Below are 27,024 nucleotides of genomic sequence, written 5' to 3'. Positions count from 1 at the left end.
TGCCCCAACTCCGCTGGCAACTCCAAACGATAGGCTACCCGGCCTATCCTTGCAATCACACGAAATGGCCCAATATATCGGGGCCCCAACTTGCCCCTCTTCCTGAATCGAATCACTCCTTTCCAAGCAGAGACCTTCAGGAGAACGAAGTCGCCGACTTGAAACTCAAGCTCGGATCGGCGCCTATCTGCATAGCTCTTCTGTCGGCTCTGGGCGGTCAATAACCTCTGTCTAACTTGCTGAATCTGCTATGTCGTCTGAAGCACGATCTCTGTGCTGCCCATCACTCTCTGTCCCACCTCTCCCCAGCAAATGGGGGTCCGACACCTCCTACCATACAACAGCTCAAAAGGTGGCATACCAATGCTCGAATGATGGCTATTGTTGTAGGAAAACCCTGCCAAGGGTAAATACGCATCCCAGCTACCCCCGAAGTCTAACACACACGCTCAAAGCATGTCCTCCAGCGTCTGAATCGTCCGCTCGCTCTGACCGTCTGTCTGGGGATGGTATGCGGTACTAAAATGCAATTTAGTACCCAACTCCTCATGGAATTTCTTCCAGAACCTGGAAGTGAAGCGCACATCACGGTCTGAAACAATCGAGATCGGCACTCCATGCCGAGATACTACTTCTCTCACATATATCTCCGCCAACTTCTCCGCTGAAGAACTCTCGCTAATGGCAAGGAAGTGTGCACTCTTCGTCAACCTATCCACAATCACCCAAATTGCATCAACTCCCCTGGCAGTTCTCGGCAATTTGGTGATGAAATCCATAGTGATCTGTTCCCACTTCCACTCAGGAATCTCCAATGGCTGTAACTTGCCATGCGGTCTCTGATGCTCGGCCTTAACCCTACGGCAGGTCAAGCACCTCTCAACGAACCATGCGACGTCCCTCTTCATACAGGGCCACCAATACTCTTTCCTCAAATCCAAATACATCTTCGTAGCACCGGGATGGATCGAGAATTTCGATCTATGAGCCTCTTCCATCAAAGTAATACGCGTACCGCCCACGAACGGTACCCAAATCTGACCCTGAAACGTCAGAAGCCCTCGTCCATCCTTAACGAACTCTGAAATTAACCCAACGACCCGCTCTTTCTTCTGCATCTCTGATCTCACAGCCTCGGCCTGTGCCCCACAAATAGCATCCAATACTGGAGTCATCACAGTCAGTCTCAAACATACATCTCGCAATGGAGTGCTCTCCGCCCTGCGGCTCAATGCATCAGCTACCACATTAGCCTTGCCTAGGTGGTACAGGATCTCACAATCATAATCCTTGACCACATCCAACCACCTCCTCTGACGCATATTTAGGTTGGGCTGATCCATCAAATACTTCAAGCTCTTATGGTCCGTGTATATCGTACATCGAACCCCATACAGGTAGTGACGCCAAATCTTGAGAGCGAACACTACTGCCCCCAACTCTAAATCATGTGTGGGATATCTCGCCTCATGAGGCTTCAGCTGCCTCGACGCATAAGCTATCACATGACCCCTCTGCATCAACACTGCACCCAGTCCCGAAATCGATGCGTCGCAATATATTACAAAATCTTCCATCCCTTCCGGGAGAGCTAATACCGGGGCTTCGCACAACCTCTGGCGAAGTGTCTCAAAGGAAGTCTGCTGCTCGGGTCCCCATGAGAATGCAACACCCTTCCGGGTCAATCTGGTGAGCGGCACTGCGATCTTGGAGAAATCCTTAATAAATCTCCGATAGTACCCTGCCAACCCAAGGAAACTCCTGATCTCAGAGGGTGACTTCGGCACCTCCCAACTCATCACAGCCTCAACCTTGGCCGGATCGACCAATATCCCTTCCTGATTAACAACATGTCCTAGAAATTGGACCTCCCGCAACCAGAAGTCACACTTGGAGAACTTTGCATACAGCTTCTCCGATCTCAAAACCCCAAGGACCTCCCTCAAATGTTCTTCATGCTGCTCTCTAGATCTCGAATACACTAGAATATCGTCGATAAATACAATCACTGACCGATCCAACATCGGCCTGCATACCCTGTTCATGAGATCCATGAACACAGCCGGGGCATTGGTGAGCCCGAAAGGCATCACCACAAACTCATAATGCCCATATCGCGTCCTAAACGCTGTCTTCTGGACGTCCTCATCCTGCACTCTCACCTGATGGTACCCTGACCTCAGATCGATCTTGGAAAACCAAGATGCTCCTTGCAACTGATCGAATAAATCATCGATCCTCGGTAACGGGTAACGGTTCTTGACCGTCAACTTGTTCAACTCCCGGTAATCAATGCACATCCGGTGTGAACCATCCTTCTTCTTGACGAACAGAATAGGTGCTCCCCACGGCGAGCTGCTCGGCCGAATGAATCCCTTCCCCAGCAACTCCTGAAGCTGCGAGGACAACTCTTGCATCTCTGGAGGTGCAAGACGATAAGGCACCTTAGCGATAGGCGCGGCCCCCGGAACCAGATCGATACTAAACTCTACTTGCCTCACAGGAGGTACTCCCGGCAACTCCTCGGGGAAAACATCTGGAAACTCACGCACCACTGGGACCTCCTCAACTGATCTCGGTCTCTCGGAAGTCTCCCGCGTATCCATCGCATACGCCACAAAACCCTTACAGCCCTGCTGTAGACACTGCCTCGCCCTAGCGGCCGAACAAAAAGCTGATCCCGAACGAGTACCCTCGCCGTACACCGAAAGGACTCCCCCACTAGGGTCTCGTATAGTCACCAGCTGACGCTCACAGTCGATGACGGCGCCGAATCGGCTCAACCAGTCCATGCCCACAATGACACAGACATCACCCATCGCAATAGGAATCAGATCAATCAGAAACTCGACCCCGAAAATCTCTAACACACATCCCCGGAGAGCCTCCGTGGCACAAATCACTCTCTCGTCAGCTATAGAAACTCTCAGAGGCCGACTCAACGACTCACGACTAACGCTGATATGCTGACTAAAAGCCAAAGATACAAAGGACCTACTCGCACCCGAGTCAAATAATACTAAAGCAGGCACAGAGTTCACAAGGAAGGTACCTACGTATATCATAACATAAGCATAACATCGCGACATCAAAATAAATACATAAAATACAGCGTACCTGCCACAACATCGGGCGCAGCGCGGACCTCCTCCGCAGTCAGCTGAAAGGCTCTCCCACGAGCCCTCGGGGCCTCGGCCTTCACCGGTCGAGTCGCAGTGGCTCTGGCAGTAGGTGCAGATCCCTGAAGAAGCTGAGGGCACTCGGCCTTCCGATGGCCTGTCTGGTTGCAATGAAAGCAAACTGTAAACCCTTTGGGGCACTCCCTAGCAATGTGCCCCTCCTTGCCGCACTTGTAGCAAGCACCAGATCGACACGCCCCATCATGACCCTTGCCGCACTTTCCGCAAGTACGGCCCTTCGGACCTCCCGTCCTCGAATCGGCGGACTTAGTCCGCTTGGCTGCCGGCTGAGACTGAGCCGGCCGCCGGTCCACCCGCTGAGACTCGGCCTCCTCCCTGGCCTAGGTCTCTAACTCAATCTCGCGCTTCCTGGCATTCGCCTGAAGCTCAGCAAAAATATGGTAGGTGGAGTTTGACACAAACTCCCGGATATCCCTCCTCAACACACCCAAGTACCGGCTCATCCGAGCCTGATCAGTGGACACCAGCTCGGGGCAGAACATCGCCCTCTCATGAAACTTCCGCGTGATCACCGCAACAGAATCAGTACCCTGCTTGAGGGTTAAGAACTCCTGAACCAATCGTTCCCTCTCCACCGGGGGAACGTACTCGTCCCTGAACATAGCAGTAAACCCCTCCCATGTCACTGCTGTAATCTCTGCCAAAGTGAAGTTCGCCGTCACGAACTTCCACCAATCCTTCGCTCCCAGACGGAGCTGGTTCAAAGCGAACCGTACCTTCAGGTGCTCCGGGCATGAACAAGTGTAGAAGCACCCCTCTATATCCGCGATCCACCTCATCGCAGCAATCGGATCCTGCGTCCCATCGAACTCAGGTGGCTTCGTGTTGCTGAACTCCCAGAACAGCAACGAGTCACCCCCCTGTGGCCTGGCAGCGGCCACAGCTGCGGTAGCTGCAGCGGCTGCAGCTTCAGTCAGTGCGGCGTACCGCTCCTCAAACGTCTCCATCAGGGTGGTCTTAATAGACCCAAACATCTCCGGGATCTCAGCCCGGATCGCTGCAGCTACCTCCTCATGAATCATCTGACGAATCTCCTCGTCACTCACACCGCTCGAACTCGCTCCATGGCGTGGTCTAACCATGATGTCTCTGAAATACAATATAAAACTATCAGAGACTACATCGAGTATAATCGCACTCGATAACGCAACCCTACTCAGTCTCCGATATCCAGGGATTCTTACTTGGGTCTCCCACTGACCCGGTGTCTTCGGTAGTACGGGCCCAATACTACCGACCACACCGCATCAGCATTCGTCCCAAATCTTCCTCCCCAAACCCCGGATAGTGAGTACTCTACTTTTGATATGCACTATCTACCTGCACGCTATCAAGCATCTCATATCGGCAAACTCCCTAGACTAAGGCATCACAAATCAGGCCACTCTAGTCCTATCATGAATACCTAGTCTTCTAGCATGCATAACAATTTATATCATAACTCATCTCATAACATAAAATTGTAAGGTATTTTGGGGATCTTTACCGTTCGGGCGCTGACTGATCGTACACACTGCTTCATTCTTGTTTACCACAAAATCATTTATAAAAGTTTTTGCCTTTATTTTTAAAAGTTTTCCTAAAATCCTCGGTTTGAGTTCAGTTACGCCCGAAGGTGCACCCGAATCCCTCAAACCAAGGCTCTGATACCAATTGTAACAACGCAAATTTTCAAACAAATTTTTCATTTCAAAAATAAAGTATTTTCATTCAAACAAAGCATAATTATTCCAAGTGTTATGTCAAAATACAATTCATAGAATTCCCAAGATCTCAAAGCATCAATCAGTGTGTACACATCACGCCGGCGCCTTCCCACGGTCCTCGCTAGTACCTGAAACACATACATAACAACTGTAAGCATAAATGCTTAGTGAGTTCCCCAATATACAACTTACGCACATACGCCTTTCCAGGCCCTGACCTTCCGGTCCATGTGTCTCAGGGGACTTCCGTCCCTGCTGGGTAAACCTTCCGATCCTACCCACGCCGACCTTCCGGTCCATAACACAACGCCTTCCGGCCCATAACATAATCGCATTCCGGCCCATAACATATTGCCTTCCGGCCCACATAAACATACATAGCACACATAACAATTAACTTACCACATATAGCACGTATATCACATATCATATCCGACCTTCCGGTCACACAGTCAACCCTTCCGGGTACAGTATAGTGAGAAGACTCACCTCGTGAATGTCGAAAGCTAACAAATCCCAAAGTCACTCGTACTCGATCCGCCGAGCTACAATCTCCCTATAACATCATACATCTCTTATTAACACTTTTATCTTCTAAGCTTGATTATCCCTAAGAGGTCAAACATAGGTCAACTCTGTTCAACGGTCAACGGTCAGCTTGACCTGACTCGGCGAGTGCTAGGGCGACTCGGCGAGTCTAGACGTCCTCACCAATTCTCTAAGATCCCCTTTCTACTCGTCGAGTATCCTCCTTGACTCGACGAGTTTCTCCTGGAAGAATCGCGGGGCCACCCCGACTCAACTCGCCGAGTCTGAAGAACAACTCGACGAGTCCCAGTTATTCTTCAAGCTACTCGCCGAGTCTGTTCATCGGACTCGGCGAGTCCATGCCATGCAACCGCTCAAACTGTTTCCTAAGGTCAGAACTGCTCCGACCATTCATAGGTCTGGCCTTCCTAGACTGGTCCATCATGTAAGGTCCTCATTTCGGTGCTCATGATACACCCCAAGACTTATAATTTACATATTGACCTAAGGCATAAGGATTCCAATCCAAAACCTTCATCAATTCCCGAAATGCACAGGCATGGGACATTCTGGACCTCCAAAGGTCCCAATACAGGGTTACAATCGTTTGGGGGACTAGGGTGACATTCAATCTAGCCACAAAAGGGTTCCATAAACCCTAATTCTCTAAACACATCACCATAGCAGAGTATACTCGAATTCTTACCTGGATGATGTACTCTCTGTGTCCCCAATCCTCAGAACGTGACTCCCTTGCTGTTCCTTTAGCCGAGCCCTTCTCTTCCTTGCACAACAACTCCTTCAAAATCACCAATGGCCTTTAACCTTGCTCCAGATGCACACAATCGATTTAGGGTTCCTCTCAGAAGGCTAAAATGAACAATGACGGCCAATAAGTCCCTTTTATACGTCCCAAACCTGAACGGTTAGGGTTTTCGCTAAACAGCGCAGACTCGCCGAGTCCATATCTGGACTCGTCGAGTCCAGTCGCGAACCCGCGACCAGGTCTGCGATCCTACTCGGCGAGTCTAGGCTCCAACTCGCCGAGTTCCCTCTTAAAACACCCCAAAAACATAATTTTAACAATACCTGAGATTCCGGGCTGTTACAGAGGGCGTTCAATACTAGCGTGGTAACTATTGTTATACAAAAATTCCTTTAATGGAAGATACGTATCCCAACTGCCACCGAAATCTAGGACACATGCCCGAAGCATGTCCTCGAGAGTCTGAATCGTCCTCTCGCTCTACCTGTCCGTATAAGGGTGAAAAGCGGTACTCAAATGGAGACGAGTGCCCATCTCGTCATGAAACCGCTTCCAAAACCTGGAAGTAAAACGGATGTCTCGGTCTGATACTACCGATACAGCCACTCCATGTCGTGCCACTACCTCGCGCACATAAATATCAGCTAGCTTTTCGGCCGATATACTCTCCTGAATCGGTATGAAATGCGTGCTCTTGGTCAGCCAATCCACTATGACCCAAATCGAATCAACTCCCTGTGCGGTCCTAGGAAGCTTAGTGATGAAATCCATACTGATATCCTCCCATTTCCACACTGAAATGTCTAACAGCTGCATCTTGCCATGGGGTCTCTGGTGTTCTGCCTTGACCTTCCTGCAAGCCAGGCATCTCTCTATGTACCAGGCTACGTCCCGTTTCATGCAGGGCTACCAATAATCGTGTCGAAGATCTCTATACATCTTCGTCGCCCCTGGATGGATGGAGAACCGGGACTTGTGGGCCTCATCCATCAACACCTGCCGTACTCCTCCGCAATATGGAACCTAGACTCTCCCATGAAGGGTCAACAATCATCGAATGTCATAATCGAAAGAAGCTACTCGACCCACAATCCTCTCACACTTCTGTCTCTCCTCCTTCAGGCCCTCGACCTGAGCCTCTCTAATTTGCTCCAATAACAGAGTAATCAACGTCATCCTTAGACATATATCTCTGATCAGTGCTGCCATCGCCTTGCGGCTCAGGGCGTCGGCCACAACGTTGGCCTTGCCCAGATGATAAGGGATCTCACAATCATAGTCCTTTACCACATCTAACCATCGACGCTGCCTCATGTTCAAATTCGGCTGGTCCATGAGGTACCTCACACTCTTGTGATCCGTGTAAATGGTACAGTGGACCCCATAGAGGTAATGTCTCCAAATCATGAGGGCAAACACCACTGCCCCCCGACTCTCAATCATGCATCGGATAGTTAGCCTCGTGAGGCTTCAACTGTCTAGAGGCACAAGCTATCACATGCCCTCGCTGCATCAACACTGCTCCCATCCATGTGATAGAAGCATCACAATAGACTATAAAATCATCCACTCCCTCTGGCAGGGCGAGAATCGGTGCCTCGCACAATCGCTGTCTGAGGGTCTCAAATGCTATCTGCTGCTCAGGCCCCCAGCGAAACACCACCGACTACCTAGTCAATCGAGTGAGTGGAACTGCTATCTTGGAGAAATCCTGGATGAATCTCCTGTAGTACCCTGCCAATCCTAGGAAGCTCTGAATCTCTGATGGAGACCTCGGGACCTCCCACTGCATCACGGCCTCGATTTTGGCCGGATCTACTAGAATTCGCTTCTGGTTGACGAGGTGACCAAGGAACTGCACCTCGCATAACCAGAACTCGCACTTGGAGAACTTCGCAAAAAGTCTCTCCCTCCTCAGCGTCTCTAGCACCTCTCTCAGGTGCTCCTCATGCTGCTCCTGAGTCTTGGAATAAACCAAGATATCGTCAATGAACACTATCACAGACCGATCCAACATCGGCCTGCATATGTGGTTCATGAGGTCCATGTACGCGGCTGGAGCGTTGGTGAGCCCATACGGCATCACCACAAACTCATAATGACCATAACGGGTCCTAAAAGCTGTCTTCTGAACATCCTCACCTCTGACCTGCATCTGATGATAACCGGAGCGCAAATCAATCTTGGAAAACCAAGATGCTCCCTGAAGATGATCGAACAAATCATTTATCCTCGGGAGTGGGTAACGGCTCTTTACCGTTACCTTGTTCAACTCCCGGTAATCTATACACATACGGTGCGACCCATCCTTCTTCTTCACAAACAGGATCGGGGCTCCCCATGGTGAACTGCTCAGTCTGATGAAAAGCTTGTCTAGCAGCTCCTGCAGCTGCGTAGACAACTCCTACATCTCTGGAGGAGCCAACCGATACGGCGCCTTGGCTATCGGAGCCGCACCCGGAACCATGTCAATCCGAAACTCAACCTGTCTCTCCGGAGGTATCCCAGACAGATCCTCTGGAAATACATCCGGGTACTCATGTACCACTGGTACATTGTCAACAGTCGCTTTTCCCTTCTTCCGGGCATCCAAAACATAGGCGACGTACCCCGCGCAACCCTGCTGGAAGTAGCATCGAGCTCTCGCTGCCGAGCAAAGAATCGGTCCGTGTTGTGGCCTCTCACCCTGAATCACTAACTCTCCCCAACCAGGGGTGCGGACCCTCACTAACTGTAGCTCACAATCAATCACTGCCCCCATTAGGGCACAGCCAATCCATACCCGCTATAACCTTATTCCCTCGCAGGGGAATAGGAAACAAATCCACTAAAAACTGCTCATCAAATAACTGCAACGAACAAGCCCTATGTACTCTCGCGACCCTGACGATCCTGTCATCAGTTATCTCAACCTCAAGTGGACAATCCAGCTCCCTCAGAGCTCTGCTAAACCTCTTGCTAAGTGCAAGTGAAACAAATGATCGGGTAGCCCCCGAATCAAACAACCTTGTAGCTTATATGCCATTCACTAAGAACGACCCTATATAAAAACATATAACCATAAGAAACAATCAACATTAATAAAGAGATGAAGGGAAGATACATACCCGTCACCACATCAGGAGTCGCTCGCACCTCCTCTGCTGTCATTTGAAAAGCTCTACTCTTCACCACTGGCGCCTCACTTCGGCCCTGACGGCCGTCTGTAATCCTCAATGTTGCAGGGGCAGGTGCTGCCACCTTCCCTGCTGCTGCTGGAAAACTTGGACACTAGGACTTTTTATGTCCCCTCTAATTGCAATGGAAGCAAATCAGATCAGATATCGCGGTAAAAGTGGGAGTAGTTGTACAATCTCTGCACATATGTCCGGTTCGGCCGCACTTGTAGCAAGCGGTACTCCCTGCCTTGCACGCCCCATCGTGCAATCTCCTACACTTGCCACACCGACTGTGGCTCTGCTGTCCTCTAGATCTGTGATCTGATACCTTGGGCTTTTTGTCCGAACACCCTGTGCCAGATACTGCCTCTAGCTTCCTCTTCTTCTCCATCTCTAGATCAATCTCCCTCTCACGAGCCCTAGCAATCATGTCATCCAGGGTTTTACAGCTGGACCGACTCACAAACTGGCGGATATCACTCCGCAACATCTCATGGTAACGAGCTTTCTTCATTTCCTCGTCAGCTGCATACTGAGGAACAAGAAGAGCTCTCTCCCTGAACTTGGCAGTAATCTCCGCCACTGTCTCTGTAGTCTGAGTAAGATCCTGAAACTCCCTAGCTAACTGTTGCACCTCAATAACCGGTGCAAACTTGGCTCTGAACCTGGTAGAAAAATCAGCCCAAGTCATCGCATCAAGAGCTACGTCATCCCCAATGACATGTCCAATCTCCTCCCACCAATCTCGTGCCCTGTCCTTCAGAAGACAGGATGCTAGGCTGACCTTGTCCCCCTCGGGACATCTGCTGGTGCGGAAAGCATTGGCGACATCCGCCAACCACCTGGTACTCGCTATGGGGTCCCGCGCCCCATGATAGTCAGGAGCTCCACAGGCTCTGAACTCCCTGAAAGTAAGCGTGCGTGACCCCATCATGGTCTCCATCTCAGCACGAAAAGTGCTCAACCTCTCATCCATCAGCTCCAAAATACCCTCCTTGATCGAACCAAAGATCACAGGAGTTTGCTCGAGTATGATGCGAGTAATCTCTAAAGAGAGAAACTCCCTGGTCTGATCATCCAAATGCTCGGCTCCCGAGCCTGGTCCTAATCCGTCACTGATACCTAAACTGTCGACTGCTGGTCTAGGGCGTAAAACCACCATTCTGAAACACGTAACGACAACGTCATAAATACTGATATATATCTCGAGGGATCACTATTGCTACAAGTTTCCTGGTTTCGCCTTGGCCTTCCTTGATTCAAGTATAGATCATCTGCTTTCAGTAGTATGGGCCCCTACTACTTTTCACATCTATCTGTACCTTCCCCAAGAACTGCCTTGACTCCACCAAGTCCCTTCTACTACTACTGTTGATCTCATGCTAATCTCATCCTAGGCTAGCCCTAGGGTGATCACCAACCCACTCTCCGCCATCAGCAGCATAAGAAGTCCCCACTTTCTCCCCCTAACTAGCTCGCGAGTACTATTACATATCACTCAGACTACATAATTCTTCGAATGAGGAATCCTACCCTATAACGGTTGGACTCAAACGAGAGCTGCGAAATAGAGCTAGACCTAACCTTCTGAAATTATTTAGTCCTTGCAATATGTAACTTAACATATTCGTTTACTAGTTAGTGAAAGACAACTAGAACTCCTAAAAGCACAAAGCAAGCAGCATTCGAGCATTGAGTACATAATCAAGCATATACCACTCTGGCTATCATTTTGACCAATCTGCACTAGCATACAATGCTAAGCTCATACTATCAGCAATAACCAAACCAGGCTATCCTACTATTGTCTACTCAATACTAGCATGCAATTCTCATAAAGCCGAAAAAAATATAGTAGGCACATAAGGCATCCTCCTAGATCCTTAGTCCTATTCTAGCATGCTGTTCTAATGAAACAGAAACTGATAATCATAACATAAGCTTGTATAGGTAATGTGGGAGCACTTACTTGAGCTCGGCTAATCGCATGCACCACACCTCTTTTTAAGAAAACTCTTTTTTTTTCTTTCTAAGTTCTTTTCAAAATTTCTATTCGAAAACGTTTCACTTTTAAAAATCTTTCACCATTTCCTTAGTTTGAGTTCAGACGCACTCGAAAGTATGCCTGAATCCCTCAAACCAAGGCTCTGATACCAACTTGTAACAACCCAAAAATTTTTGTTTTAATATTACTAGAAATCACATCATCCCATTTCATATATAACAAGAACCATGGACTGGGTACTCAAAAGACATAGTAATTGTGTCAAAAAAAACTGTATCAATCATAACAAAATGTCTGAATAAAACTCCCAGGATAAAACTGAAGCTGTGGTGGGTGCGATGCCATCAACCCGAGCTCTTCCCTTTGCTAGCGGAAGTACCTGAAACCAAAACTGAAACTGTAAGCACGAAGCTTAGTGAGCTCCACCAAACTACCACATACCATACAATAACACATAAACAACGAAGTTCGGAAATTGCATAGGACCGAAATCCGGAACTAACCAGGGCCTTGCCCTCTGCATCAGACCGAAGTCCGAAACTGACTGGGACCGTGTCCCCTGCATCGGACCGAAGTCCGGAACTAACTACATCGGACCATAATCCGGAACTGACCGGGACCATGTCCCCTGCATCAGACCGAAGTCCGGAAACTAACTGAGCATAACATAGCATAACATACACATATCAACCAGCATAAGCACATATACTGCATACTGCATCGGACCGAAGTCTGAAACACAAAACACAAAGACATCCTTGAATCACAAAGACATCAAGCACACTGAACTACTGCATTGGACCAAAGTCCGGAACTATTGCTAACTAGACAGGCCGACATTGTGGCCGTAGACCCTTTCCTACTAGAAGGAAAACTCACCTCACAACGCTGGCTGCCGAGATGCTAAATCTGAAATTGCCTGACTGCTGCTCCGGAACTCCCTGGCTACAAATCCCATAAACACTAAATCAAATACTGAATACTAATCTCAGGGTAAAATGACTATTTACCCCTGGTCAAGTCAACTTCCTGGTCAATGTCAACTTCCTGGTCAAAGTCAACTTCCAGTTGACCGGACTCGCTGAGTTGGGCCGTCAACTCACCGAGTCCCTATCATCCATTCTAGTCCTCTACCCGCTTCTACTCGTCGAGTTTGGCAAAGACTCGACGAGTTCTTCTTCAATGCTAACATCGAGTCTAACTTCATCCGACTTGCCGAGTTGTATGAACAACTCGTCGAGTTCTCCTTCAACATATGAACACGTCCCGTCTGTGACTCGACGAGTTATATGAACAACTCGTCGAGTCTGAAGACAAACTCGCCGAGTTGAAGAACAACTCGTCGAGTCCCAAGCGTGCTACTACTATACAGTCGATTCTAATCGATTTCAGTGCTTCCAAATCATAGATCTGAGCTTCTAGGACTGGTTTTACATGTAAAGTTTCCAACTTTACGTGCATGCACAAGAGTATGAGGCTAAAATACCCATAATCAACAAATACTAAGCACTTAGGGTTTGGGACAAGCCCAAGATTGCATAAAGGTGGCCATAATGAGCTCTGGAGTTCAATAACGTCCATATCTAAGGTTTCCATCCAAAGGAGAGTCCATATCTTAAGTTTTGAATCATAAAAGGCTCCAAAAAAGACATAACAAGCATAAAAGAGGGTTTAATGGAGGAATCCACAAGGTAATAACTTCATTACCTGAATGAGAGACAGATGGAAGATAACTCCTAGATCTCCTTTCTCTTCTATGGACCTTTTTTCCTTCCTTCTCTTCCAAAGCTTCCAAACTAGCACAAACACACTCAAACTCAACAATGGGGGCTAGGGTTTACAGGGGAAATGTTGTAAAGGTGCTGGAGGCTGGGGTGGGAGGCTATAATGACGTTTAAATAGGGTACAAACCCTTGAAATTAGGGCTTCATCCAGACAGGCAGACTCGCCGAGTCCCAACATACGGACTCGCCGAGTAGCCAACTTAAATCACGAGCTCATCCTGCTACTACTTGACGAGTCGGGCTACAGACTCGTCGAGTACCCCTTAAGAAATGGAGATACTTTAATTAAATTTACATACCATAAATGGAGCGTTACATCACCAAGCCCTTTAACAAAGCTCGATTCGATGTGCCTGTGGGATTTTTGAAAATGATTCGTTTTGAGGATTAATCTTTAATTTTTTATTTTTTATTTTATTTTTATTTTTTATTTTAGGTTAAATTAGTTTAAATTTGCGCATTTTAGTGACTTCATTCTCACCCATGCGCAAATTTAAGGGAGAAATAAACAAAAACCAAACAAAAAATTAAAATTTTCAAAAATCCAAAAACATTAAAAAAAATCAGAAAATCAAAAATATGTTGCTAATAGTTTTGCTTGTAAGTGATGTGTTGGGAAGTAATATTATCAAGTGATAACAGGCAATCTGAATCTGCATAACATACCAAAATTAAATTGTCTACGCTTTGTGTTCGATGCGCTAGTAGGCACGAAAGATTCTAAATGGACTTGACTAGGAAGAATTGAACTTAAGGAATTCAAGGACTTGACGAATCTTGAACTAGTTAGATCCGTTTAGCCTGACAATACGATGCTCGGATAGGTTGAGCAGGGAGATATACTTGGGAATCTACTGGTCACATTAAAAGAACCCGTATCTATAACTGTGGATTAACTTTTCCTCGATGTGCAGATTTTGTCCTTAAGTCCGGTATTGATGGGGTGACTGGGGAATTCCGATAAATTAGGTCTGTAGAAGGTTATTTTCTTTCTTTTTGTCTGTTAGTCATATGTTGCCTCCTCTGTGTGATCGAGAGATCCGACCTGGACTGTTACATATGCAACTCTATCTCTCTGCATCTTCTCTCTATGCAATTCTTTCTATTTGTTAGCCATATACTGTCTCCTTTGTGTGACTTACAATCCGACCTGGAACACAGTATATGCAACATTCTTCTTCTCAATCCCTCTAAAACTTCAGTTATTCATATGTTACATCCTCTACGTGATTGAAAGAGATCTGACCTAGGTGTATAGCATATGCATTCTAAATCTATCTTCTCTCTCAATAATTGTTTGCTCACCCGATGTAAGGAGCATTCTGGAAGTCCTTGATTACTGGAGCATATCAAGAAGCGGGAAACATGTTCTAGTACAATTAAAATTGAACACTTACAGATTGTCTGTAGATCTCGCTGCTCAATTTAGGTGGACAACAATATCCTTGGTCGTCGTCAGCTAAATGGTCCCTAGGAAATTTATCTAAGAATATAGAATCAAAAATGTCCTGTCTTTATTAGCTTGTCCAAATTTTATCATAATTTTTCATGTTTAACTGGATCACAATATCGGCGATCGACCAGACATTGACATGAAGGTAAAGGTACCGAAAAGTGGACTAAGGCTGTCTAACAACTTTGATCCCTGTGCCACAAAATTATATTCAGTGTTTGTTGAGATAAGTTTAGTTTTCTTGTATATTATGTTATTATTTTAATTTTAATTTTATTTATTTTATTTCAATTTTATTTTATAGTTTTCAAAATTTAAATTTTTAAATTTTAGAAATTATTTTATTTTGTTTTATTTTTTTATTTTTCTTGTTTATGTTAATTTTATTTTTATTTTAATCCTCAAAAAGTTTTTTTGAAAAATATTTGGGATTTAGACTGTGCCTTATACTGTGTGGAAGACAGGTAAAATCACACAGGGTATAAAAGGTGAGTTTACAGCCGGAAACCCCTCCACTCCTCACTTTTCCTCTTTCCGACGGCAAACTCTCTCCCATCCTCTCTCCTCTCGAAAAAAAATTATCTCGTTTTCTGAAATCGTTCAGTTCATCTCAAAGGTTCAACAAAATCGATCGTGGGAATGTGTTTTATTCATCAAATCGACGGATTTTAGGGCTAAAATCGAACAAAAATGATTTGTCGGCGTTTACGGTCGAAGCTTACGGCCAAGGAGTTTGCGGCCATGAGTTTATGGCCGTAAACCCAAAATTGACCGTAAACTCCTTTTTGGTCAGAATTATTTTTGGGGCCAAACTAAATTGATTAAATAAGAAAACCATAAAACTTTAACTGCTCTAATATATTTTTTTTTCTCACTTGGCTCGTTTTAGTGCAAATCAAATGGCTAACTTAAGATTCGCAGACATGCACAACTTGGCCACCGTACTAGCAGATCCTCCAGTTGCACATGGAGAATTCAGGTCGATGATCTACGGGCTGAGAGAATGCTGCCTAGCTTCTGCTATCACTATGAATATCGTGCTCTATCAAAACATTATAAGGGAATTCTGGTAGACTGCCAAGATGAAGAAAGACGACGATGGAGCAGTTACTGTTGATGCAATTGTGAAAGGATGCAAGGTTGTAATTACTGAGCAATTCATCAGAGAAGCGTTACTGATTGATGATCAACCTGGTTTTCCTACTGAGATCGGGATTGAGGATACCCAGAAGATTATCTAGAAGATGGGTTACGAAGGCAACTCCCCTCTCACTGTGAAGAAGCTTCTACCACCGTATTGGAGATTCTTAGCTCATGTGTTTGTGAGCTGCATTTCTGGGAGAAGGTTTGGGGCTGACGAGATTTCTATAAGGAGCACTAGAGCCATCGCTTCACTTGCTGCAAGAATAAAATTCAACTTCTCAAGGTTTATCTTGGACGAGTTCGTGGTGAACATCAACGCTATAACCCGGGATACTTTCTTGATGTATCCCAGCTTCATTCAATTGTTCATCAACATTCAATTTCCCGAGATGGTCAAGGAGGGAGAAACCCTAGAAATGAATTCATTAGGTCCTCACAATGTTGGGCTTATCAAGCATAATCACAAGGGAAATGTCGTTTTCCAAGGACTGTATCCGCTTGTGAAGTTTGGAAGATTTGTTGAGCTAAATGAGGCATCCGAGTCTCATGGATCCTATGATAAAGTATCCTCCGAGCCTACTTCTTCAGAAAGAGTGATTTCAGAAGAGGATGTGATCACTGTGTCAGACCAAGAAGAAAGAGAAGAGACAGTTGTTGCAAATGTTTTTGTGGCAGAGGAACATGATCTCACATCAGTATAAGTTCAAAATGATTATAATGAAGGGTCTTCAAAGAGTGGAACTGAGACTGATCTATATGAAGACCTTGATCTTTCTGGCTTCGATAAGGATGAAATTCCGTCAAACTTTGGAAGTAATGAAGATTTTTTTGTCAAATGTTAATCTCAACTCGCTACTTGACAATATCAATGATGTTGCTCATCTAGTAACGGAGATACGGGACTCCGATGACGTTCTCGAGTCAACGTCTCTTACTACCGAACAAGTGGTTGATACGACAACACCTATGATGATGGTGTCAGGGATTCCTCCCCTTGATATTGTTTCACCTACCACAGAACCACTTTAGAGTGATGATACAACAACCCAAATCTCACAAACTCCTCCAAAAAGAAGAAGACGTGATCCTAGACAAGGATTTATGGATTCTGATCTATTTCAAGGCCTCCCAATTCCACCAACAACCACTCTTGTCATTGTCTCATCAGAACCTTTCAGTGAAGGTCCTAGCACCACCTTTGAGGCTGGTGGATCTTCTGCTCAAGCAGGATTTTCTCCTCCTAGGCCAGATCATGATGTTGCCTCTATACGGCTCGCCATGCATCTAGCTCAGGAACAAAGCTCAATGCCTTCTCCCAGAGCTAAAGGAATTTCTTTTAGAGAAGGTCATTCAGAAGAAGATAATCCATCCATTGATGAGCTTTAGAAGAAAATGAATGTACTTGACCAAAAGAACATTGAGCTTAATATCTAAGTTACTGATCTTTTGAGCGAAAATGCCAAGCTGAAGATTCAAGTTTCTGATCTTGAAAAGGACAAAACTTTGAAGACTAAGCAGATTTCTGACCTCCAAGATCACTTTAATCTCCTCACTTCAAGCTACTTTGATTTGAAGAAAAAACTAGAAGAGGAACTTGGTGACAAGTTCAAGACATCCGCTGATGAGTCAAGGATCAATCTGCACATCCAAGCTCACCCCATTATGACATCTGCTCAAACATCTCGTGTTGTAGATCGATTTGAAGAGGAGCCAGCTCAAGCTCTGAGTGTTGTGGCCTTAAGACGTGCCAAACTGGTCGAATCTGCTGAGAAGGGTCAATTTTTGTTCAAAAGGAGCTCAGATCAGAATGCTCCTGTGAATCAACCCACCACCACTTTACAGATCTTGGAGAGAATCACTTTAAAATGTATATGGTGATAGGTCAGGGACCATCTCATGGGGATTTCACGACACTTTGAACATGTGGATCGTGAGACGGAAGAGTGGCAACACTAAACTATATAAAGATGCTCATGACTTCAACTCCTGGACCATGGTTGATCTTTCAGAGTTGTCAAAGGCTCCTTTTGCAAATCCCTCTCAAAATTCCAAGGCTACACAGTTCAAGCATTTCTTGGAAGATCAAGTGCTTAAGGGTTTTCCTTCAATGAAGACTGCAGAGTCGATTATTAAAGTATACCCAAGTGTAATTGATCCCAAAACCAATCAACCTCTTCGATCTGTGATGTGGTCTGCTACCAATCAAGTGAAGCAGATTCCTTTTCTTCAAAATCATCCAGATGGATCTCTACGGTCCATGGTGTACTGGGTGTTTAATGAAACTACAGCTTCTGTTGTCATAAAGCTTAAAAAAAGATGCATTCGCTTATATGACAAAAGAGACCTGCTTCAGCTTGGGAAATGGGATATACATCAGCTGAGTCATCATCAAATCAAAGTTGCAGAAGACATCTTTCAGTTTGGGAAATGGGATATACATCAGCTGAGTCATCATCATATCAAAGTTGCAGAAGACATCTTTGAGCCAGCTGCCAAAGAATATACGGCTATGGTTTTTGATATCATTAACAAGCGGATGTGGAATGGAGCAATGGGGAGGTCAGATGTGATGTTGGTCGACAAAGACTGAGCTCAAGCTAACACCAAACCAAAGGGGGGATTAAAGGGTCTCGTTAGTGGTTTGGTTTAGGATTTCATTGTAACAAGTTCTTTTGAGTCTTTATTGTGTTTTGGTAGGTTGTTAGTATGTTTACGACTCAGTAGTGAGTTTACGGCCGTAAACCCAGTTTCCGGCCCCAATCCACTATAAATAGAGGTTGTTTAGGTCATTATTGGTTGTTGATGCCACAGAGTTCACGGCCTAATATATCAAGTTGTACCAGACATTTTATAGTCATAAACGTGTGCAAGCTTGATTTCTCTTCTTCAATTCATATTCTTGTTTCTATTGATTGTTTGATTGTTTGATCATTGGTAAAGATTCGTTTTAGGACCTTACAATTTGAGCAAAATATAAAATACTCGAAACTTTTTCTTTCACAAAATAAAAATTCGAATTAAACCGTAAACTGTGTCAAATATTAAAACTTTATTAGATTTCCCAAACCTTAACTACTAAAAAAATTGTTTTTAAATACAATATTTAAAGAAATAGAGTTAGTAATCGCAATATTTGACCTAATAATTGATTTTTTTTATTCATTATTATAATATCTATTTGCAAATTTTAATTTCATATTCTAATATTATTGACCAATTGTCCAAAGTCAAAATTTTAACTTTGAGTTGGAATAAAGTGATCATTGCAAGCTTTCATCCCCATTAGGCGGGCGGTAGGTGAGATGAGTCGAGAACGAGTAGTATTATATAAAGCGATCATTACAAGCTTTCAATTTTCAAGCCTGCAACACACATTAGCTTCCTACCAAATCAACACCAAACAACATACCACATTCTCTAAATTTCTCTCATATTTCATCGAACACCTACCTTACATAGATCGTTTTCATTTCTTCAAAAGGTACAATAGACTTATAGACTGATTTAATCATTTCAGCAACAATTTGACGAAGAAATCGAGTTTAATGAACACTAACTGATCTTATTGATGTCGCTTTTCTCGTTCTTTGATTGATTTAATGAACATAATATCACCGATTTTCTATTTTTGGAACGATTTTCATCTGCATTAAGTCGTTTTGTTGATGTTACTGAAATTTGGTTTATATTTCCTTGTACGCAGTTCGTTCAGCAAAACAAAAAGGAGATGAAGATCGAGGTGAGAGAATCGACGATGGTGAGGCCGGCGGAGGAGACGCCGAGGATCAATCTATGGAACTCAAATGTCGATCTCGTTGTCCCGAATTTCCACACACCGAGTGTGTATTTCTACCGGCCAAACGGCGCTTCCAATTTCTTTGATCCGAAGGTGATGAAGGATGCGTTGAGTAAAGCTTTGGTTCCGTTTTATCCGATGGGAGGACGATTGAAGAGAGACGAAGATGGAAGGATAGAGATCGATTGTCAAGGACAAGGTGTGTTGTTCGTGGAGGCGGAGTCCGACGGAATGGTGGATGATTTCGGAGATTTTGCACCGACGTTGGAGCTCCGGAAACTAATTCCGGCGGTTGATTATTCTCAAGGAATTGAATCGTATCCTCTGCTGGTTTTACAGGTATTATTTACAACACTTTTTATCGAAGACGTGCAAAGATCATATAGAAAGACCTGCAACTTTCCCAGGATGGAATTAAATAATCGGATAATATATTCTCAAATTATACGACAGCAAACTTAAATTCTGTATCAGGTGTTCGTCAGTCGTTGGTATAATTGTACACCAATCAAGGAATGACGTTTCAATACTTAAATCCATACAAATTACACTATTTTGGACAAAGTATTCTCCTAATTGTCTTTCCCATTATCATGTACAACGTATTAAAAATTACAATTTCATAAATTCTTTTCAAAATCGATGCGAAATTAATTGTTTGTACATTTTTTCAAATGTTTTACAAATTTTATTATATATTTTTTTATATTTTAATTTACGTTTTTTCATGTACAACATACTTATTTAAATAATAAGATATAGACCATTAACTCTTTCATGTAATAATAATCGTAAAATATTGTAGTGGGATTAATGGGTATGTTCCACTGTAGGTGACCTACTTCAAATGTGGTGGAGTTTCACTCGGAGTTGGGATGCAACACCACGCGGCAGATGGCGCGTCTGGGCTACACTTCATCAACACCTGGTCCGACATGGCTCGTGGGCTCGACCTCACCATCCCACCTTTCATTGACCGAACCCTCCTACGAGCCCGGGACCCACCCAACCCAACCTTCACCCACGTCGAATACCAACCAGCTCCCCAAATGAAAACCACCACCACCACCACCGCCACAGCCACCGGCGAACTCGAACAACCACCTCCGGAAACCGCCGTCGCCATTTTCAAACTAACACGAGACCAACTCAACGCCCTAAAAGCCAAATCAAAAGAAAACGGCAATACAATCAACTACAGCTCTTACGAAATGCTCTCCGGCCATGTCTGGAGGTGCGTCTGTAAAGCTCGTAACCTCCCCGACGACCAACTCACAAAGCTATACATCGCCACCGACGGCCGCGCGCGTCTCCGGCCGTCGCTTCCGCCTGGGTACTTCGGAAACGTCATATTCACGACTACTCCAGTAGCGGTTGCAGGTGAGTTAATGTCGCAGCCTACATGGTACGCCGCCGGGAAAATTCACGACGGATTAGTGAAGATGGACAATGATTATCTGAAATCAGCGCTTGATTACTTGGAATTACAGCCTGATTTGAAGGCTCTTGTTCGTGGTGCTCATTCGTTTAGATGCCCTAATTTGGGGATAACGAGTTGGGCTAGACTTCCGATTCACGACGCTGATTTTGGGTGGGGGAGGCCGATTTTCATGGGTCCCGGCGGAATTGCATATGAGGGTCTGAGTTTTGTGTTACCGAGTCCGATTAACGATGGGAGCTTGTCGATTGCGATTTCATTACAAGCTGAACACATGAAGGTTTTTAGTAAGTTTCTTTATGATATATAAAATGGCTGAGTTATGGCTATGGTTATTATATGTTTTTTTTTTTTTTTAAGTTTATTAAACCTTTCCCATATACATTGATGTATGTGAATGGAGGCTGAAAATGTTTTTTTGTCAGCTTATCGGTTTATATTACTTGTATGTCGATGTAAGAATGGTGTTATATGTTTTAAAGGCACATAAAAGCAACTCTATGATATGATAAGTTTATTGTGAAGGGTTTTGTTTATGGAGATCGAAATGTAGGGCATGAAAATGAAAAGGAATTCTGTTTTTGAATTCTTGTAATGATGCAAACGGGTATCAATGGTGGACACGAGATGATGAAAGGCTTATTTAATCTATTTTGTGAAAAAAAGAGTGCTTGAATCATTGAATGTTGTGAATCTAACAAATAAAGGTTTCGGTACTTGTTTTTTTTTTTTTTTTTTTTTTTTTTTTTTTTTTTTTTTTTTATGTGTACGATTGTATTATCATAGTATATTCATATGGTTAAGCCCACTTCAGGTTGAAAGAAAGCATGACTTTTTTTTAAACCATGGCCGGTTACAGATAGGGATGAGTTCGTTTCGGAAACTTGAATAGAAAAATGAAAATTCTATGTTTAAAATTCACAATAGAAAAATGAAAATTCAAGAAACCAAAAAATTGACCCGATTTACATAATCAGTGTATAGTTTCGGTTCACTTCTATGTTGAATTTATTTTGTATTTAAATGAGATCAGTTCTGAACCTGACTGAACTAATTGGGAACCGGAAAACCAAAACCAAAAAATAAAAATTTAAGGAACCAAGAACCAAACCGATTTATATATTCGGTTCCTAAATGCTTTTTGTTCCGGTTCGACTGTGTTGTTATTTAACTCATCTCTAGTTACAAGTCCTCTTAGAAAAGCTTGGTTTCTGTTAACAATTTTTATTTGGGAAAATGACAAAAAATGTCCTACAATATTTCTAGGGTTGGTTGATTTAGTTTTTAAAGTTTTTGTTGGGCTTTATGAGTCCCTAAACTAAGATACGATCTGCTCTTTTAGTCTCCGTCAACCTGCAATACCCAGTCCAATGACTATTTAGACCAAAAAAAACTCACAATATGCTCCTATAAAACAAAAAAAATAAGTTTGGAAATCATCTTGCCAATTACATCAACAAATACCATATTGAAGCCAGTGCAGTTTTTCTTAATTAATAACTATAATGGGAGGTGATATTGCCACTGCAACTTTTAATGCTTCCACTGAAATAAAAGGTGAATTGACAACTATGCCCTCAATTAAAAGAAAGCAATCCTATTTTTGTTTAACGAAACGCACATCAGGAAATAATTGTTATTATAAAGATTTTTTTAATGAAATAAATTATAGTTACTTTGAAAGCATCTTTGTATTCACAACTATCATCGTCCTTCTGGTGTTGTTGTCTTCAAAGCTGCAGGTTGCGCTAAAAAAAAGAACCATCACCCACTATTGGCTCCGTTAACTAAAGCTTCTAATAAGGGTAATGGAGTTGTTTAAATATTTAAATGAATCAGCTACAAGCCATGCCCACTGTCAACTGCCGACTACTATATGTACCTATGGTGTTAGCTGCAGAAGAATCGGCTGAAAGAGGTAAAGAGGAAGAAGCATAGTCGTTTCGAGTTTCCACGCGTATCATACGAATTAAGAATTGGAAACAAATTAAATGAACCTTTTCAACTTCCATTTTCAAATACACATCCCATCTTGAAGGCTATCTTATATCACTCTAAACAAAGAAGAACAAGTAAGTGTACATCACTCATAGGCTCACAACCATGGCGACAGAAGCATGCTCACATTTGACTGATTTTAGTATTTACCATAAGATTTAATATTTTAAAATAAACTAATTAACATCATGATTCATGTTGATATAGAACTTCAAACCCCAACACCCATGTAGCATTCATTGTTCATTTTGTTGCCATGTGTGATTATTTAGCACCATCAACATTCTCAATGATGCTGGCAACGTCGTTGTTTTCATGAGCTTAAACTTTGATTATGATGGATAACCAATTCATCGTAGAAAGTTTCAACCTTTTTTGAGGTTCTGATTCATCTATGTTTTTTGCGCTATCTTGTGTGCCTTCAAGAGGCTTAAAAAAGGTAGACACTAAAGAGTAATACCCATATGGAATTTCTGTATTTATTGAGGTCAGCGAATTTCTTCATATACAGATGATGGATCACCCACATCATATTTATGTGTTATGGAAACTACCAAGCGAAGATCATGGGTTTTCTAAACAAAGATTGATATTTCTCTCTCTTTAGTAAATAGGGGCATAGTTGGCATTTTATATTTTTTTCAGTGGAAATATCAAAATTTATAGTGGCAATATCAGCTCTCGCCAATTGCAGTTTATTTATAGCTAGGTGTGAGACTCATGTATCACATGGGTTTATTTTAAAAAAAATAATATAAAATTCAAAATATTTGAGAAGTTTGAATTTATAAGAAAAGTGAGAATTAAATTATAAAAACTAAAGTGTTTATTTTTTCTTTTTTAAATTTAAACAAATAATTTAAATAAATAAATAAAGAAAATTAATGAAACTTTAATTTAGTAATTTTGAAATTAAAAGGAAAATCCATTAATGAAATTGATATGCATTTATTATTAGATTAAATAATATTTGACATTTAATAAAATAGAAAAACCATAAAATGACAAGTGGAATAAAAATTAATTTAAAATTATCATAAAATTACATGTGGCAATGGCAAATTGAATGAGAGTATGACAAGTGGCAAAAAAAACCTTCATTTATTAAAGTAAGATGTTTTGTAGGAAATTAAAGCATTATAAATAAATGAAAAGGCAAACATGTATACAAGTATCTTTAAGTATCCACAGTTAAATAGATTTTCAAAATATGCTTTTATCAAATTTATTTCGTTAGCCACTTAGTAGTCCTTAAAAATGATAATTAAAAAGCCTAAAAACTTACAAAAATTAAAAAGAACAACTATCTTCAAACACTATTCGAAATTATGTGTTTTTTGAATATATTCATTGATTAGCTACTAATCAAAAACCCTAAAATTGTTAATTTAAATGTTCATATAAACATGTAAAGAGTTTTAAAAAAACTCAATGTTTTGAGTGTTCGCTGATTATCCAAAACAAATAAAAAAACAATATTGATTGCATACTACTTTGGAGTGGCCTTTTCTTTTTGATTTACCACTGCTACTGCTACTATTGCTATAGATGAATTAGAACCATCAGAAAGCCTAAATTCCTGCATTATCCAATTAGTTTTGACACCATCAGGAGCTTCACCAATATGAAACACATAATATTTCTTCACACCAACTCGTTTGCTACTACTTGAACTGATAATTTGTTCATCACAGTCCCATGCTTTGCAATACCCGTTGGTGGTTATTCGATTTTGTGTCCTCTTGCATGATGTAATAATACCACTTTTTCCCTTCCACCATGGCTTTACCTACAAGCCAACCATAACCATGCATATACTTTCTCTATTATTATTTCCAAAAATAGTGCATGTTAGAAAAACATTGTTTATTTCGATGGAAATATTAAAGAAACTGAGAAATTGAAAGTAAGTGCCATCCAAGTCCCAAGGGTCATAAGGGTAGAGATCAAGATCAGGGATTATGCCAGGGTGGTAAGGTATTGCGTAGAAGGAAGTGGACGACGAGTTCTTCGTGTGTGGGACAGAATCCAAAACCAGGTGGGAAATTGACATTGTTGCTATCACCCATGAGAGAAAAACGAAGACCAATAAGTGGATAAGTCGATGGGTTGTTTAAACTCAACAAAATTAGGATTAAGGAGTTGAATGTGAGTTTTTTTTGGTAAGATAATACCCGAACTTATTTTTTTGGCTTTGTAGGGGTATAAAGTGAGTTTTTTTTTTTCTAAATGGTCATTGAACCGCTACCGTTATTACAGGTTGACAGGGACTAAAAGAGCAGGTCATATCCTAATTTAGGGACCCATAAAGCCCGACAAAAACTTTAGGGATTGAAACGAAACCCTAAAAACTTTGTAGCGCATTTTTGTCATTTTCCCATTTTTATTTTTGTTAAATGTCTTATAAAAAAATGTTAGTTATAGATTTTTTTCGGTTTATCCCTTAAAAAGCCCTTATATTTTTCTAAATGTTTGTTTTTACTTTAAGATTTAAGTTTAAGCATGTTTACCGATAATCTTCTGACAATAGGTAATTTTATCCTAAAAGGCGTTTGCTCTTCAACAATCTCTCATATTTAAAAAACTTTCTCGATTTGATACGTAGGTGTTGTTTGTTTTGGAAGTGGTTAAATGTCTTTTGTCTTTTTCCAAGTTTGCGGAAGAAGACGTGCACTTGCAAAACGTCTACCCGCCAGAAGGAAAAAGTGCTCAAAAAATATTTTTGTAGAAAACAAACGAGGCCGTAATCTATGTTTTTGTTGATATTGCTTATTAGATTCTTGTTGATGTTGTTACTTATGAGTGTTTTATTGATATTTTTTAACATTAAAATTTAAAGAAGACACAAAACCTTTAGCACCTTTAAAATAACATGCATGTATATAATCAAACAACTATCTTTCTCCAGAACACTACAAATAGCAACAAAGTACAACATAGAAATTATGAATAAAAACAAATAAATTGATTCAAATGAAAAAGTTTGCAAATAGGGTTTTTTTTAAAATGAAACAACTATCTTTCTCCAGAACACTACAAATAGCAACAAAGTACAACATAGAAATTATGAATAAAAACAAATAAATTGATTCAAATGAAAAAGTTTGCAAGTAGGGTTTTTTTAAAATGAAAAAAAGAGTGAGGGTTCTTCGAAAATAAATTCTCTATTGCCATAAGAAAAAAAAAAAGACAAAATAAAAATTAATTTAATTTTAAATGGAAAAATTCCAAAAGATTGTCTTTTACAGAATTAGCTCTAAAAGATTAATCTGTCACGTGGGCTATTAGACAATCTAAATAGTAATGATACATTTCTTTTTCAATTATGTCACATTAATTTTTGCAGATATTTCTCACACGAGTGCAAGACTAAGTGTCTTGCAACCAAATTTGTACCTATTGCAAATCTGAAACTATTGCAAATTTGAGTTCTTTGGACATATCAGAAACTTGTTTGTTTTAGAAAAGCAAATTACGAGATGATTTTTTAGTCTATTGTTTCCTCTCGTTAATTGGTTTTGTAGTAGGAATCGTAAAGTTAGAAAAACGTTTAATTATATGCAAAACTCACTCATAAACTAATTGTTTTTGTTCCCTTTGGCTAACTTTTAGTTAGTTTTTGATATACACATCAATTCCAAAAAAATAATTATAATCAATGGTGGAGCCATGATCTAAGTAAATGGGTATCCTCAAAATTTTTACGGAAAAAATTACACTACAGAAAAAAGAAATCGAAAAATATTATACTACCAAAATTTTTTGAGGGGCAACAAAGGCTACCCTAAAAACCACCTAGATCCGTCTATGATTATAACTATTACATGTGATATTGAGATTAAAGATGCCGAGTCACCTTGAAAGTCTATGCAAGGCTTATAATAAGCTCTTTTGGAAGCTCTTAGTTATTAGGTTTTAGGATCACACTCTTTTAAGTCCAGTTAAGAATATTTTGGTTTGGCTAAGTCAAGGACTAGTCAGGCAGTTTGATACACTAAAAGAGAAGGTCCAATAAGAGAGAAGAAATTAGTGGGCTTTGGTAAGGTCAT

At 42.0% G+C, this 27,024-nt stretch overlaps 1 protein-coding gene and 1 pseudogene across 1 annotated transcript; one reads left to right on the top strand and one right to left on the bottom strand.

The window, feature by feature from the left end:
- The first annotated feature begins 19,065 nt into the window (after positions 1 to 19,065).
- On the top strand, positions 19,066 to 21,501 carry LOC111892226 (shikimate O-hydroxycinnamoyltransferase). The gene is made up of 3 exons (XM_023888298.3): positions 19,066 to 19,224; positions 19,447 to 19,878; positions 20,373 to 21,501. The coding sequence occupies exons 2-3, from the start codon at positions 19,471 to 19,473 to the stop codon at positions 21,285 to 21,287; spliced, it is 1,323 nt and encodes a 440-aa protein (XP_023744066.1). The 5' UTR covers positions 19,066 to 19,224; positions 19,447 to 19,470; the 3' UTR covers positions 21,288 to 21,501.
- Positions 21,502 to 24,340: 2,839 nt separating this feature from the next.
- On the bottom strand, positions 24,341 to 25,044 carry LOC111892247 (NAC domain-containing protein 104-like; annotated as a pseudogene).
- Between the last annotated feature and the right edge of the window lie 1,980 nt (positions 25,045 to 27,024).

Source organism: Lactuca sativa, chromosome 4 (genome assembly GCF_002870075.4).
Source record: "Lactuca sativa cultivar Salinas chromosome 4, Lsat_Salinas_v11, whole genome shotgun sequence".
Taxonomy (NCBI): Eukaryota; Viridiplantae; Streptophyta; class Magnoliopsida; order Asterales; family Asteraceae; genus Lactuca; species Lactuca sativa.
The sequence above is the reverse complement of the archived record's forward strand: the minus strand, read 5'-3'. Positions and strand labels throughout refer to the sequence as shown.

Excerpts from the sequence above, each read along its gene's own strand:
- LOC111892226 (XM_023888298.3), top strand. The coding sequence starts at position 19,471 with ATGAAGATCGAGGTGAGAGAATCGACGATGGTGAGGCCGGCGGAGGAG. Across the intron at positions 19,879-20,372 it reads ATCCTCTGCTGGTTTTACAG|GTGACCTACTTCAAATGTGG; the intron begins GTATTATTTACA and ends GTTCCACTGTAG.